Here is a 16,527-nt window from a genome sequence, read left to right as displayed (position 1 = left end):
AATAAAAGTAGTAAGTGATTAAATTCAATGTTCAAATAAATTCAAACCCAAAAGAAATAGTGTCGAATAAAATCGAATTAATATAAATTCAAACTTGCAAAAGAAATAAAATGCAAACAACCAACTCTCTACTCAAGATCCCACAACCCTGATGAATGCTGCATGTGTAAGAACCTGTGGTAATTCTGCTCCCCAATATTACAAGTGTAAAAATTGGATCGTCACAGGGTCATTGAAAGGCGAAGGCCATGACCAAAGAAAGACACACAAAGCACGCAATCAGCAAAGCTGAGTACATACAAGCTGCAAAATAAATTAAGAAATCCATAACATGCTACTAATAATCAATCATCATGCATCATTAAATTATAGACTCAACACACGACTCAACTATTTATATTACTAAGACTCCATTAATTAATAATAGGTAAATCATTATTTTTATTCATTGGATTACGCAATAGACAAGGTTGTCCAACCCATGCTCCATTTGGAACATCAATAAAAGAAAAACCCCATGCCTCCTTTCGGAAACATCAATAAACATCCAACGACCACGGGCGCGACTCCGTGACCGTAGTTAGTATGAGATCTCACCTAACTCCTAGTTTTGAAAAATATTTGAAATAAGAGACTCGTAGATCAGACGGCCTCGAGAAAAGTACACGGCTAATACCCCATGTACCCCAACCCCTGATTGTCATTACTCCAGAAGTGCACCAATCCAGAGTTTTATTGCCCATCCATCTTGCACTTTACGTGATTTACAGGTTTAGACTTGGTGATGACTCATATGCATAACAATACAATCAATCCAATATCAATTCAATCAAAAACAACTTTTCAATTTCAATTCTTGATTTATTAGTGGCAAGCAACATTTATTATTTATTCCTTTACTACCTCGGTGTATAAACACCTTGAGTGCATAAGGCACCCCAAAACCTCAACCTCGTCTTAGAAGACTTAAATTCTTCCTTTACTCATCCTGCTTGCATAATCATGAATGAGTAATAAATTAATCATTACACCAATCATATACCTTTGCCTCTAAGCGCACCTTGCATAATCAGAGCACAAATAATACTTGCAATATAAAATAGTGCACGTCATACGAAATTCACAATGTATAATCAAACAATTTAACTTAGTCATCCCTATACATGATACTAAGTTCTCGATCCGTCGTCCTTAAACATGCACCTAAAAGAAAGGTTTTGTAACTTGTACGTACCTTGAGCAAACGAATTAGTATGCCACTTTACTAACTAGAAATCACCTTCAATAAACTCCTCTCCTAAGCCAAATAATAACATCTCAATCAATACCCAATCATCAAATTTACAGCAATACTAACTTACTTTAAAACCTTCAAAATCCAAATCAAACAACACTTTAAAACCTTCCCTTTAGTTAAAATTAAAAGCTTATATATAGTTCTTTAAATTTTTCTTCATAAAAACCTTAAAATACACTCTTATACATGAAATTACAGCAAGTTCAAAGTCTAATAAAAATATGAAAATTATATAAAAACCCCTAAAAATCTCCCTTTTTAATGGGTGATTAGACCCTCTTTATAAAACATCAAAAGTAGTACTTAGAAACTATTTTCAACACTTAAAACTTCAGTAAAAACATATATTTATGCTTAATTAACTTTAAACATAATTAATTTTATTAATCAAACTCAAGGATAATATTTTAAGTATAAAAAAACTTCGTTAAAATCAAAAACTGCCCGAAAATCATATTTAGAGGCTGAATTTGGCCACGAGAGGGTGGTCCTCACTACCAAAGGTAGTGATTCTTTCTTAAAACGTTGTTTCCACATGGAAAACACTACTTTTTCATCAAAATCGGATGAGTTCAGAATCTGATCGGGATTAAAACGGGATTAATATTAACGAACGAAAATCTAAAAATTAAAACACGAATCTATGTGTTCAAAATAATCTGGAATTAAGTTAAACTAATCAGTAGTTATAATCACCAAAATTTCAAAACATCATTACTATAAAAGCCCTAAATCAATTGTTCATAAAAACCCTAAAATCATGATTTTCAATAAATTGAAACCCTAGGTTTATAATTCATAAAATATGAAATTTATAACATAAATATAATCTGAAATTTATAATCTTTATACCATTAAAATATAATTTGATACTAAAAATATAATCTTTATACTAAAATCAAAACCCAAAACAATTAAATTAACATTAAGCAAAATAATGAAACAAAGGAGGATGAAAATAAGACTAACCTTTTTGTGTGGAAAATTTTTGGAGATTCATGGGATATTTATAGGAGAGAATTATTGTAGGGTAAAAAGAAAGATTGGGCCTCATAAAAATAATGGGTCGATTAAGTAAACAAATGGGTTAGGCTTGTGTGATTGGACATAAATTGTAGAATAAAGGTGCATAAAATAATTTGTTCAAATAATTTTCGACCCAGATTAATAATTTGAAACTTTTGAAATTAAATTATGAAAAATAACAAATAAATATTATAAATAAAATAAATTTTCATTTATAAAATATTTAAAAATACGGGGGATTACAAGCAGTTTGCTAACGGTTCGGTGTAAGCGGTTTTTTTGCCAGTTTAAACGGTTTCGGGTTGGAACCGGTTTCGGGTTAGATACGGTTCGGTTCTTTTTCGGTTTGGTTTTCTTTCAGTTCGGTTTATATTTGGTTCGGTTTGTTAACGGGTTCGGTTCTTATACGGTTTAACATTATTCGGGTCGATTCGGTTTTGGGTTTACTAAAATACGGTTCGGGTCGGTTTTCGGTTTTAAAAAAATCGGTTTTTAATCGGTTCGGTTCTCATTTGGGTCGGTCGGTTTCGGGCATTTAAACGGTTTCGGTTTGAAATTTGACAGCACTATGTACTTGGATTCAATTTATTGTTTGTGGAACATTGCAAATTTGATTTGTTGGAAAAGAGTTTGCAGCAGCCATTATCAAAGTTTCATTGTTCAATCAAATAAATCAGACTAAACTCATATCCACGGTAATAACATGCTGTTAGGCCATCTCTCACGGTTATACTCAGGGTTATGGATGTCATCTTGGCTTTTTTTTTTTTTTTTTTTTTTTTTTTTTTTTTTTTTTTTTTTTATCAAAGTACTAAATTTACTATAAAAAGAAGGAAAACGTTATACTTGTACATAGCACTTAGGGCTACAAAGAAAAGTAGTCTTTTAAATTGCTTTGTAGCAAAAAAAAATCGATGAAATTAAAAGGCAAGAGATGTGAAATATAATTTGTCTTGTGTGCATGGCCCTCCTGTGGTCTCTAATACTTCTAATAATTGTTATGTAACAAGCTACAAATGTGAAAATGGTAAATTTTAGATGTAAGAAATTTATATACACCCAAGTATAAGTTGCACCCGAGGGTATTTTTTGCTCATTTAATATTTTTATTTTTACTCATTTTAAAGTCTTAAAATATTTATCCTTATGTGCACCTACCTCTATGTGCACCCGGGTGCATATAAAAGGTGTTGTATTAGATGATCACGCCTTGACAATTCACATATATAGAAGCACACTAGCACAGCAATATGGTAGAAAGGACCAAAACATATTAATTGCCCTCCATATGTTTTACATGTCACTGTAAAATTGATTAGAAGACAAAGCTATACTACAATATCCTTCCAGTTCCTCCACACATCCTCATGTTAACAAGTACAAGTAATACATCAGTGCTCCCTAACTCCATATTGTTAAATAGTTCAAAACAAAAAAAACACACAGGAGCCCGGCATCTACAACCTTGAGGTATAAATGCATCTCATGCTGAATCCAATGTCCTGCATCACCAAGGCATTTAAAATTATAATGGTTCTGAAACGCCTTTCAGATGTACTTATTCAAATATAGAGACTGAAATGATATAACATAAACACAAATGTTTTCTCAAATTATCAAACTTTGGAGTAGGGTGTAGCCTCCAAGCAGTTTGTACAGGATTTGAAATCAACCTTCAAAACTGTCACTTGTTATTATACAGAGTACTCTATTATTCGATGAGACAATCTAAGAAAATAGCAAGCTTCATGTGAAAAAGAAAAAAAAAAATCTAACCAATACAAAGTATATTACGCAAATTAGCATTATTTCCAGACATACCATTTCAGTTAGATTGAAGATTGTTGTTTGGGGCTTGACCATAAGTGAATCCGTCAGCACCTGAAGTTGCCGGATAAGAAACATTTCCACCAGCAGAAGGAAAGCTAGAGACAGCAGGCATATTTGTCCCTCCAAAGCTCCCGCCAGCAGGAGCACCCTGGAACCCAGGCTGTGATGCAGTTGGAGCACCACCATTAGTAACAGGAGGTGTTGCTCCTGGTACTGATGTTGAGGTATTCAAAGGAGGTGGCCCAGGTGGACCATTTGCTTGCACTGGTGCACCAGGAGCACCTGGTTGTCCCACAACTTGTCCTGGAGGTGCCCCATAAACTGTGAACAATTTGGAGCTGTTAATTCGCGGAAAAAAAAAAAAAAAAAAAAAAAAAAAAAAAAAAAAAAAAAAAAGAGCTTACTGTACAGTAATGAGACAGAAAATAGCAAAACAAAAAATAAATACCCCCCTGTAATGCAATCACACTTATGCTCATCTTTAATAAATGATGCAACAAATTAAATGCAAAACCAAGAATATACATTACTTCAGGTAAGAATGTAAGATCTGCTGCAGAAGCAACATACTTGAGAACACAAAGCCAATTCTATAGTATTAGTCAAGAAATACAGCACATCAGTATATCACCAAAAAACTAAAATATCTGTGTTAATCATGTATAGTTTCAGTCTGAACCAGCACAAGGTCTCCCTGTCCTCTCTAATCCCAATACAATTTCCACAAACTATCGTCCATGATCATTTGTTCAATAGGAAAAGGATTGACCAGTATTACCTCTTCTGCAGATCGCTTCAGCACTTGGAACAGGATTGCAGTTTGCAGGTGGGTAATTATATAATTTTTGGGTGATCTATTGGGTATCCTTTTTTGGATCATAATTGGTCACAGGTATGAACTCAGTTCACAAAATTTATAATTGGGAATAATTCCAAGGAAATATGATACAGTAATAGATAAACAGGCACATTTATAATTTTCTCCAACGATAAATCAAAGCCACTCCACCATCACTGGAGCAGACAACTAATTTCTCAAGGCCGACCACACTAATGACAAAAAAAAAAAAAACCCAGACATTCTATTCAAATTCACATCCTTAACAAAAGATCTGACATTTTTGAGCAATATATTTGACATATTTCACTTTCAATAAAGATAAGTAGGGCTCATTTCTCAAACTCTAGATCTCAAAGTTCGCTTTGATTTCTGTTCCATTCATTGCATTTACTCTACCATCTACAAACAGAAGGTGAAGACTACATGTTTAGTACTGTCAATTTGGGCAAAATAGCTCATGCACCTGATTAAATTGGCACCTAAACAAACTGCAAGTTGGAACAAACAACTTAAAATGTACCATTGATTTAAAAGTCCATTGTCATCAGAAGTTATGCTTCCAAACCCTGATTAGGCAAGGCTCAAAACAATACCATTGATTTAAAAGTCCATTGTCGTCAATTTAACAGCACTTGAGTCAGAAGTGCCATTGCACATTGAATGTTAACAAATATTTCCTTTGTTCTTAAATTATTGCAACACTTCACTTTCTAGGAGGTTGCAAAGTAATGTCAACATTACTCTAATGCTAATGGGTTTCTTTATCTCTCTCCTCATCACATGGGTCCCTCTATGTATTTAACTCAGTCAAGCCTCTCATCAAATGGGTCCCTCTATGTATTTCACTCTATCAATCACCTCATCACATCGGTCCCTCAATCCAATTCTCTCAATCTATCTCCTCGTAGCATTCCCTCCATTCAAGTAAAGGAAGCATTTTGTTGGATAAAATTACTGATTATGCACTTGAAGAACACAAAAGGAGGGAAAAAAAACTTCCATCTCTATGAAAAAGCAACACGGACACCTTCCCCCCCCCCCCCCCCAACCCCCTCTCTTCACTTTATCTCCTCCTTGAACAATACCCTATTCAATCTGAGTTTCTAGGGTTTAAACAACGTACAGTTCATGAATAAGGGACTGTCCTCAATAAGGGATTCAAACCCTTACACTGTAATTTGAAGCCACCACTAATCCTTTGAGTCCTAAGCCCCACCCGCACAAAATTGGTTCCAACAACTGTCCTCAAAGAAAAGAAACCTTTCCTCTCCCAGTCATTTTGGATTGTTTCTTTCTAAAAGACCAAGGTCAGTGCATTATTAAGTTTATGAGTGTGTAAAACTGACCTACAATACGGGACTTAGTGAGTCACTACCCATGAAGCCATGCACATATGTTCAATGTATTTGCCAAATTTCGACACAACCTAGTTAACTAGAAGTTCTACAACATTTAGCATTCAACTTGAAAGCTGAAACCAATCTGAAATTCCCGGTCAATCAAAAAGGTCATAGTAACCAGTTGACCACAAGATAGCAATAAGAGAATCTTCATAGAAATATTCTAAATACCGTTGAGCCCTAGCTCAAGAAAATAGTATGTCATTATGTTGTATAAATAAACGGAACATTTTCTGGTAAAAATATGCCTCTCATAGGAATAATAATCAAGAGGAAAGAAAGCCTATTCCTAATCTAGGAAAGCACACAGGATCCTTTCCCTCTTCAAATGTATATATAGTTCTTCACTTATTCAGATCCTTGCTTACTAAACAGGTGCAACTTTCATGTCGCTTTTTTTTTTTACATTGTTCGATCGTCCAGCTACTGACCTACATATCCTGATATCTCATCAGTGGTATAGTTCCATTTGAATCCTAACGCATCATACGGTGATCAATTAATTGGTTATTTAGTTATGTTTTCACTAAGCTCCTGTGATGATCTTACAGTCAGAATTTATTAGGAAACATGCGATTCAACTGAATGTTAAAGGATCTGTAAATTTCCATAAGATAAATAATTGATCACATAAGAAAACAGTAAAGATTGAAAGCATCAACTTACCCGGGAAACCAGGAGGTCTAGGAAAAACAGGTAGCCTGATCCCTGGAGCCATTTGAGTATTAGGGGGAAGGGAACCTGGAATCGGCAATGGTGCAGGAAGAATAGGAGGTCTAACACCAGGTCTCCAGGCTGCATAGGCAGCACCAATTTGAAAAGCACCTTGGCCACTAAGATGCTCCTTGATTCTCTGATCAATCAAACTTTGTGTTTGTTGCTCCTCAAATTGTTGATAGTATATCCGTACATTTGCCTGAAATCGAATGCAAATAACCATCAGAAATAATTTGCCGGAAGTGATCAAAAGCATAGGTTAGTCATTTCAGAATTTCGTACAAACTGAATCAAATTTTGAAATATAATTCTTTTCATTGCCTATTGAGGCAAAGCTAGCTTACCTTATGCTTATAACCTGCATTATGTTGCTTCCTGACGGATGGCTGAGAGCAAAGACAGTATGTCAGTCAAACAAACAAGGCAAATGAAATCCAGAATAATTAGGAAAGACTTGTATAGGCAGATGAATCGTCTAAAAACATGAGGGTGATACATAAATTTTCCCATGTTCTAAGCCAACAAATGAATATGTCTCTCTCACATTTCTTCTTCCAAAAACTGAAATAAAATCATCACTCTAAGGGGGCGTTTGGTACAGCAATTTTAGAAGTAGGAAATGGATTCAATAAAGTGTTTCCATTTCTAGTTGTTTAGTATGGGTTAAAAGTAACAAATACCGTTTCCGAAGGATAACATAATCCCCCAATTTGTTACCCTTAACAAACTAGTAGAAATAATATGTTTCCTTACTCAATTACAATCTACTCAAATTATTTCCATTTCACTAGAATACCAAACATATAATAAAGGTAACATTTATCATTACCCTTTTTCCTACTTATTTGAATTCTTTCCGTTTTATTTGATGTTTATACCAAACACCCCCTAATCTTTAATGTGGAACAAACACAGAAATCAAATTATACAAGTGAAATGCCAAATAACTATTCTAGCCAACTCCTATACATTTTTTACCACACTCACATTGAAATCCAATAATAACGGAGTAGAATCAAAAATAAAAAATAATCAGCATAAATCAATATTCAAGAAAAGCAAGACAAAAAATAAAAAACCATAGGATTATAGATGTTAATTATTTATATCAAAACAACACAATAAAGTAACAAACACATAATCAAACTTTGAAGCGCGATAGATTTGATAAAACAAATACTTACAGAATCATGTGTCAAGTAAGTGTCGCAGTAATCACAATAATACCTGTCAAAAATTCAAAAACAAATTTAGGATAAATTTAAAACAAAAATACCTAAATAATAACCTTTCGAAATAATTGCAATCCATATTTGAAGAACAACAAATACATTACCTAGGCATTGGGTTGAGTTATGTTGTTGTATTGAATTTATACCACCAGCTTCTACTCAATGGAGTTCGATTTGTCGGCGGAAACCCTGGTTAAGTATAGAAAATTTTGAATGCGATAGAGTTAGCAACGAAAGCAATTGAGGCAACCAGTGATTTTAGCACCTTCAAAGCTTAAGAATGTGATTAGCAAAATTGTAGCAACAAACGATCTTTCAGAGAATAAATTATAACCAATAGTCCAATAATCCACTTTAAAGAACCCTAAATTGAGTAAACTGAGAATTAAATTAACGAAAGTGAGGAACTAAACCCTTAGATTTAGGAATTGATATTTGAACATTTCGAAAATTTAAGAAAAAGTATTACCTCAGAAGGTGCTTCAATGGAAGAGAGAGCTCTCAAGCCGCTTCAACGGATGATTCAGAGTACGTTTCAATGGAGGTGAGAGAGAGGGAGGGGTGCAGCGACGGACGCAGCTTACTGGTGAAAAAGTTCCGAAGGGGGAAAATTGGACGTAAGAGGGTTTATTGAATCTAGACTAATGCTTAACCGTGGCTAGTCACACGGTAATACGGTTAGTTTTATAGGGTTATCCGGTTAGTGTTATACTGTTACTTTGTTAAGGTTATAGGGGTTACTTAAGACTTGTTTAGTTCATCAGTGGAGCATTGTTTGATTAATAATAATTAGTATAGCACTCATAGGAAACACGATTTACTAATAATCTTCATTTTTATTTTGCATAAAACCTTAAATTAATTGAATATAAGAGTAACAATTATTTTCTTTAAATTAGTACATTAATCATGATATCTTATCAATGTTAATCATTCAATATGTGAACCTCTCACAAGAATAATATTAAATGACGTATGGCTGAAGAACTTGTTTAAACAATTTTTTACTCTTATTTTTAAAGGATCCAAATTAAATACAACAACTTAAACTTAACATCTTTATTTTACATCTCGTCAAAAAATATTAAATAGTTAAGTGAGGGTTAGAGGGTTATTCATCATTATAATATATTAAACTAGTGAGTAGCCCGAGCGTTGCCCCGGGTTGCTACTGTTGTAGACGTGCAATCGATAATTTTTTTTAAATCTTTTTAAAATTGTAGTTCATGGTCAAACTAAAATTGAGTACGGAGTATTTTTTTTTAGTACTCCCTCCGTTCCTAAATTACATTCCTCTTTGGAAATTTACACGGGAATTAAGGAGGAATGAGTAAGACAAATAACAATGATTAGATAATGCTATGGGAAGTACAAAGATAGATTAGTAATTACTCATGACATGTCATTAATCCTTTGCAAAAAAAGGGACCAATCACATGCTCCTAATTGAAAATTTTTAACCAATTATATTCATTGTAATTTGGCACAAGGATTATGAGTGAGATTAGGTAAGGATGAGTGAGAAAGCATTAAATATAAAACAAAAAAAGAGAGTTGATTTACTAAAAAAACTTACCAAAAATAGAAAGGAGGAATGTAATTTTGGAATACCAAAAATAGAAAGGAGGAATGTAATTTACGGACGGAGGGAGTATATTTTTTCTTAATTGAACCTTGTTGTTTGCATTTATATAATTTTTTTTACATATTGTCATTAATCCTTTGCAAAAAAAGGGACCAATCACATGCTCCTAATTGAAAATTTTTAACCAATTATATTCATTGTAATTTGGCACAAGGATTATGAGTGAGATTAGGTAAGGATGAGTGAGAAAGCATTAAATATAAAACAAAAAAAGAGAGTTGATTTACTAAAAAAACTTACCAAAAATAGAAAGGATGAATGTAATTTTGGAATACCAAAAATAGAAAGGAGGAATGTAATTTACGGACGGAGGGAGTATATTTTTTCTTAATTGAACCTTGTTGTTTGCATTTATATAATTTTTTTTACATATTAATTACATACTTGATAATTGGCTAAGATGGTGAAATGGCTATTGTCGTTATACGAGGTTAAGGGTTCGATCCTCTTTATCCTTATGTTTTAAAATTCAATAATGTTGGTTGCTTGGGTGATATGTTGTTGTTTGAGTGATGATGTGGCATCACAATATATTGAAAAGATGATGTGGCGCAACAAAAAAGGGACTACGTGACACATCAACGTTTTTAGGAACGCCTTTTAATATATAGTATAGATGATGGTTTTTGTTTTTTTTTAAAAAAAATTATAAATTAATTTGATTATAAAATAGTTAAGTGAGAGTTAGAGACTAAGTAGAAGAAATAAGAGAAATTAGAGGTTAATTAAGTGTATTAGAGGTTATAAACATAATTTTTTTTTTTTTTTTTTTTGGAGGAAACCGGTAGAGAGTTATAAACAGGATTCATGTGATCAAGAAATTTTTAAAAGGTTTTTCTGGACAAAAAAGTTTCTTTAAATTTTTTTTTCTATTACCAATAATGAAATGCCACGTAGGCAAGACAATGGGTTGGCTTGGTGACCTGTTGGGGTTGATATGGGAAGAAGGGGTTAGTAGGATTATTCTGATTTCTGTATAATCCAAAGGTGGAATATTTTTTTGGAAGAACGGAGCAAAATTTGGGATTATTTTAGATCATTTTTCCTTTATATTGTTATATTACAAATTTACAATAACATATGCTTAGTAATCCAATTGGGCACCAAATAAAGAAGTCCATTGGTAAGTACTAAGTAGCTAATTACTTACCAAATACTACTTCAGTATCGAAGAAAAACGGGTTGCACTTACTAACTAAGCAAACCTCTTCGAGTGATCCTATGGTAATTATCAACATGGCATACCATTTTGTGTTGATCGCGTTAATTTGCTTTAGAACTATTGATTACTCCGTATTAAAATTGAAATAATTGGAGAACAGGATAGTAATTCATGCCTCAAGAGATTCAATGGGTACATCAATGTGATGGCATTTATGTGATCAAATTCTCAATTGATGATAATATAATAGGAACTACCCCAGCAAGCAACAAGAGGTCATAATTTAGGAGCTAAAGAGGCCTAGTACAAGGATATGAAGAACGATACAATAAGCATCCTACTCCGATTACCAATCCTCAACACACAAACTTTGAAACTACTGAATCAAGATCACGATAATCATAACACAAAATGGGGGTGTTAGCTAACAATCATTTCAAAGTTGGTCTTTTGGAATGTCAAGATTCTCGAAAATAGGACTATCTACGCCCACTCCCATCGCATTTAGACCATTGTCTACATAGACTACAGCCCCTGTAATAGCAGATGCCAAAGGTGATGCCAAGAAAGCAGCAGTGTTTCCAACTTCCTCTGCACACATTATTTACAAGCTTGTTAATAAAACGGTGTATAGATTGAAGAGAATTTTAAAACCCTAGACATTTCATATTATATTTTTACCTGCAGATAGTTCTTTTTGCAATGGAGCATTAGCTATAGAATAGTCGATCATCATATCGATAAATCCAATAGCCTTTGCAGCACGACTCCGAAGTGGACCTAGAGATAAGACATAAGATGATTAGTTAGGCATTAAAGCTGCTAAGCATTTACCTCACAATATGTTGTCATATACAACGTTTGATTACAGAAATTTAGTTTTAACGGATAAGTAAATCTCAGTAGATATCAGATTCACACCCTTTGTTTGGTTTTTAACTAGATAAATTAGAGAGAAGAAGGAAGGGAAATGCAGGGGAGCAGAGGAGTTGCAAAGAGAGAATTAACATTTGAGGAAATGTAAAATTCCGTCATTGAGGAAAATCTTTTCCACCCTTGAGAAAACATATCCAATCTATACAAATAATTTTCGCTACTTTACCAAATCAAGCCGAGGAAAGTAGGAAACTAGATTTCTTGGAATATGATTTTCCTCTCAGTCAAACACAAGCATTAGAACAGGAAAATTTGGTGTTTTTGTTGGTCATGAGTGGTACATAGATAGCTGGTAGCTATAGTGAGCAGTCTCGATGGAAATTCAGGGAAGCTTACCAGCTGATATTGTGTTCACTCTAATCCTGTGTTTCCTCCCTGCTTCAAATGCCATTACCTAAGCCAACCAACGGATATCAGTAATGCCAGGATGAAAAAGGCTAGTAATTACATCAACGAAGTGACCATAGACTGTCCCTTCCCCTCTAGAAAACAAACAGATATACAAGCTTACCTTTGTGTCACTCTCTAATGCAGCTTTTGCTGAACTCATACCTCCACCATAGCTGCGCAAGAAATAAGAAAACAGGTTCTAAGGGATAATGGCAATATAATTCAGAAATTCAATTAGAATAATAGCACTGAGAAGGTTACTTACCCGGGAATTATCCTCTCAGAAGCAATGTATGTGAGTGACAGAGAAGAACCACCTGCAAGCAAAAGATTATACAATAAAATTAAAACTACCTCATACAGTAGGGGAAAAAAAAAATTAAAAAAAAAAAAAAATTAAAAATTAAAAAAAATAAAAAATAAAAAATAAAAAATAAAACTCAAAATTCCACAAAGATAGATACCTGGGTTCATTATAGGAAGGAAATGTTTGAGCAGCGAAACATAGGAGTAACTTGAGGCAGAAATTGCAGCCAGATATCCATACCTTGATGTTTCTAAAAGAGGTTTAGTGACCTATAGATAAGTTGTTACTAGATCAATTAGAAAATAGTTGGCAACACTAATACTTCGTATCAAACTTAAAAACTCAACAACTCATGACCTCAGGTCCATTGGCAAGCGAATGCACGAGGATGTCAATGCTACCAAAATCTTGCTTTACTGTTTCAACAACTTCCTACAAGCCATGAAAAAAATTCAATATAGCATACTTTCTCGCATTCAAAATAATAGCAATGAATACAGTAGTTGTGGCACCCATTAAAATATAAAATCAGAAAAAGGAGTAATTTGAGACAGTAATTCAAATGTTAACCATGCATTCCAAAATTAACAGAAGATATTTATACCTTCACAGTCCAACTGCTAGACCCTGCATACCGCTTGTTTGCTTTGATCTGCAGTGAGCCAATCATTAAGAGAATTAGATATTGCCTCATGGTTATAAACTCAAACTGCTGACATCCCTAGTCCATCATCATATATCTATTGAGTTATAATTTCACAAGTATCCTTCATTATTTAAAACTTAATATCTTCACCATACCAGTGTAGTCATTCTTTGTTAAGAATATCCTCAAAAACAAAAGAGGTAAATTCAAATTTTGTAATTTAAAAAGAAAATAATAGAAAGTGGCCTATTAACTTTGACAGAGAGTGTAATAAACAACAAATCCAATTTAAATAAAGAGAATAGTAATTGATAGTCCATTACATCTTCAGGGACATCTTCTGGACTGTCAAAAACTGCATCTAGAGGATATACTTTGGTGATCTCCATCAATGAACCATCAGGCAACCTAAAACACCAAATGAACACTAAGGCCAATGCAAGTGTAAGTCTTACAAAAAGGATCAAGCAAACAGAGACTCTTACACTCGAGATTCATCAAATTTTCCACGTCTTAGACTTGTTTCAAAAATGTTCAGTGCCTGTAAGAACACCAAAAAGACACAACAACAAAGAAAACTAAGTCAGAGATTTATACAAGTAAACATCAAGCTTTTATTCAATAAGGTGGAGCAACTGCAGGTAAAAGACTCTAATGAGTAATTACTCACAGGGACCCAAGTTCCAACAAGAATCTCAGCACCAGCAGCAGCCAGAGACTTTGCAATTGCCCAACCATATCCATTATCATCAGCTACACCAGCGATAAATGCCCTCTTACCTGAAAATTAGTCTTTGTTTAATTACTAAATTCAACCATTGTATTTATAGTTAATTATCTCTTCAAACTAAAGCAAAATCTTGGCTATGAACAAGACAAACTATATCTATATTCATCTGCAGTATCACATACACTGCATTTACAAAATATTTAAAAAGGTGCAAGAGAAAACAAGGCAATAGGCCAATAGCACATAGCAACAAAAGCAAATAAGACTTGAGATGGCTAATTTTCGTATACTCTACAACTTTGTACTTGGCAGCTTCTGCCTCATAATTAAAGCCCTCCCATGCCCACGCATATGTTTAACAGCCCAAAAACATGCTTAATACTTAATTCAGCCTGCATACGTTGCAGAAATTTGATTAGTCATCTCATAACAAATAAACTCACTAGACCTCAAACATAACAAACAAATCACTAGAAATAAAGAGGGAACTCCAATGCACTTCAAACTAAAGAGGAGTTTATTCATCTCACTGTCTTGTTTATCTAGATGACCCATCCATTCCTACACTCCATAGTCAATACATGTTCGATACTTCAGTATCTCTCTTCCACAAGAGATGCAGCATACAATTACCTAAGCAGCTAAAGAATTGGAAAATAAATGTTTCAAAATTTCTAATTGAACCAAACTATTATAAATTCAATAATAAAACAACTTAAGGATAAGAATTGAGCTTCCTAGACTATTGATTTCTTGTTAATTCGATTCCATGGATATCATGTTGCATCATAAATGTCATATATGGATATAAAAAATTCTAGAAGCCTGTGTCTATGACGGTTAGACTAGCTCTAGGATGACATTATTCCCTTTGACAATGACAAGAGCATCAACAAAACACAGACTGTAATAATATCATGTAAAGCATAATGTACTGAAATTCGACCTTTTAAGTCAATAGGCAATCCTCCTAGAGGCTTGTCACTAGATTCCGCCATCGCCTTGATGACACCCTTGCCAGATTTCGAGGCGGAAGACGAGAAACTGCGCTGGAAAGGCTGTACAGATGATATATGACAAGCACTTGTGAGCTTAGCCCACGATGCTCGTCTCAAATCAGCATTGCAAAATGCAGCACCGGCACCAAAGATAGGGCGAGGGGAAGACACACATGGCTTTACTGCAGCCATTTGCAACCCTAATGCTGTTGAAGCTGCCATTTTCAATCTACTTGCTCTAGTAAAACCAATTAATAATCTGCTTACCAATCAAACAAATGAATTTCTTAGAATTCAATACCAGGGTTAATTCAAATTTTACTGTAATTGAAATTAAGCAATACCCTTCAATTCAAGACAATTTCAATTGAAACTAAAATAAACCAGCTTCTAAACCAATCCCAGAAAAACCCAGAAAATTTCGAACTTCAAAATGATAAATATTCAATCAAGCATTATTAAATAACCATGAAAATGGTATTTATCCAATGTAAATACAAACAAGATTCTAACTTTATCCGTTTACTTCATCACACTACCCTAAAAGGCAAACATGAAAGCAAGATCTCAATAAAAAAAAATAAAAAAAAATACAGAAATAAAACAATGTCGATTACCTAGAAGCCAATGTGAAGGATGGAGGAATGAGGAGAGAGAAAAACAAGCAATGGGTGATTAAAGAGAATGGGTTTCGATGAAAACGAAGTGCTCTCTAACTAACTGGATGGGAGAGTGTAAATAGACTTATAGAGTACAGAATTTGATGGGGGTTTATTAATGGGGACACTTTGTTTCTGTCGAAGTAGAAGGAGAAGAGAGAGAAAATTGAGGAGAAATGGGTATGGGTTAGATGAATAGTTGGTAAATTGTTTGGTACTCCCTTCGTCTCAAAAAGAAAGATCCATTTAGGTTGATTATGCAGGTATTAAGAAAGTTAAGTAAAAAGAAGTAGAAGTATATTGGAAAGATAAATTTACATGGGGTTTGTAAAAAAATAGATAGAGAAATTAATAAAATAACATGGAAAATCAAATTTTTATATGGGGAAGCTAATTTTGCACAAATATTGTAGCAAATTGGTGGGTGTTTTAATGCAAATGGGTCATTCTTTTTGAGACAAAGTTTTGGTCAAATGGGTCGTTCTTTTTGGGACGGAGGGAGTATTAGGTCTTTGATTAATCCACACAAGTAACTTAATTACGATTATGGTTCTCTTGGAATAAGACCTTGTTTAGTTCACTTTATTTTGGGGTTCACCTTATTTTGGCTGAATTGATTTGATATGGTTTAATCTGAACAGATCTGATATGATTTGATCTGAACAGATTTAACTAATTAAAATGAGTAAAAAATTAAGCTAAAGTCATGTT

The 16,527-nt window shown here is 33.7% G+C and overlaps 2 protein-coding genes across 2 annotated transcripts; both read right to left on the bottom strand.

Annotated features, from left to right (window-relative positions):
- Positions 1 to 3,574: 3,574 nt before the first annotated feature.
- On the bottom strand, positions 3,575 to 8,983 carry LOC145598712 (U1 small nuclear ribonucleoprotein C-like). Its single transcript, XM_081655095.1, has 7 exons — positions 8,813 to 8,983; positions 8,448 to 8,532; positions 8,296 to 8,338; positions 7,456 to 7,497; positions 7,061 to 7,310; positions 4,145 to 4,474; positions 3,575 to 3,825 (listed from the first exon to the last, which is right to left on the bottom strand). The coding sequence occupies exons 2-6, from the start codon at positions 8,453 to 8,455 to the stop codon at positions 4,149 to 4,151; spliced, it is 669 nt and encodes a 222-aa protein (XP_081511221.1). The 5' UTR covers positions 8,456 to 8,532; positions 8,813 to 8,983; the 3' UTR covers positions 3,575 to 3,825; positions 4,145 to 4,148.
- A 2,301-nt stretch (positions 8,984 to 11,284) lies between these two features.
- LOC145597716 (enoyl-[acyl-carrier-protein] reductase [NADH] 1, chloroplastic-like) lies at positions 11,285 to 15,963 on the bottom strand. The gene is made up of 13 exons (XM_081653955.1): positions 15,775 to 15,963; positions 15,106 to 15,416; positions 14,100 to 14,209; positions 13,915 to 13,970; positions 13,753 to 13,837; positions 13,388 to 13,435; positions 13,141 to 13,215; positions 12,941 to 13,052; positions 12,742 to 12,793; positions 12,598 to 12,649; positions 12,423 to 12,480; positions 11,832 to 11,930; positions 11,285 to 11,741 (listed from the first exon to the last, which is right to left on the bottom strand). The coding sequence occupies exons 2-13, from the start codon at positions 15,377 to 15,379 to the stop codon at positions 11,587 to 11,589; spliced, it is 1,176 nt and encodes a 391-aa protein (XP_081510081.1). The 5' UTR covers positions 15,380 to 15,416; positions 15,775 to 15,963; the 3' UTR covers positions 11,285 to 11,586.
- Between the last annotated feature and the right edge of the window lie 564 nt (positions 15,964 to 16,527).

The sequence above is a fragment of the Chenopodium album genome, chromosome 20 (assembly GCF_948465745.1).
Source record: "Chenopodium album chromosome 20, dcCheAlbu1.1, whole genome shotgun sequence".
Lineage (NCBI taxonomy): Eukaryota > Viridiplantae > Streptophyta > Magnoliopsida > Caryophyllales > Amaranthaceae > Chenopodium > Chenopodium album.
This window is presented reverse-complemented; position numbering and strand designations above follow the sequence as displayed.

Coding starts and splice junctions, on each gene's coding strand:
- LOC145598712 (XM_081655095.1), bottom strand. Junction 7,311..7,455: donor ATGCAGGTTATAAGCATAAG/GTAAGCTAGCTT, acceptor ATTCGATTTCAG/GCAAATGTACGGATATACTA. Junction 4,475..7,060: donor TAGACCTCCTGGTTTCCCGG/GTAAGTTGATGC, acceptor AATTGTTCACAG/TTTATGGGGCACCTCCAGGA.
- LOC145597716 (XM_081653955.1), bottom strand. CDS start 15,379: ATGGCAGCTTCAACAGCATTAGGGTTGCAAATGGCTGCAGTAAAGCCA. Junction 12,650..12,741: donor TCTGAGAGGATAATTCCCGG/GTAAGTAACCTT, acceptor TTTCTTGCGCAG/CTATGGTGGAGGTATGAGTT. Junction 11,931..12,422: donor AGTGAACACAATATCAGCTG/GTAAGCTTCCCT, acceptor TCTTATCTCTAG/GTCCACTTCGGAGTCGTGCT.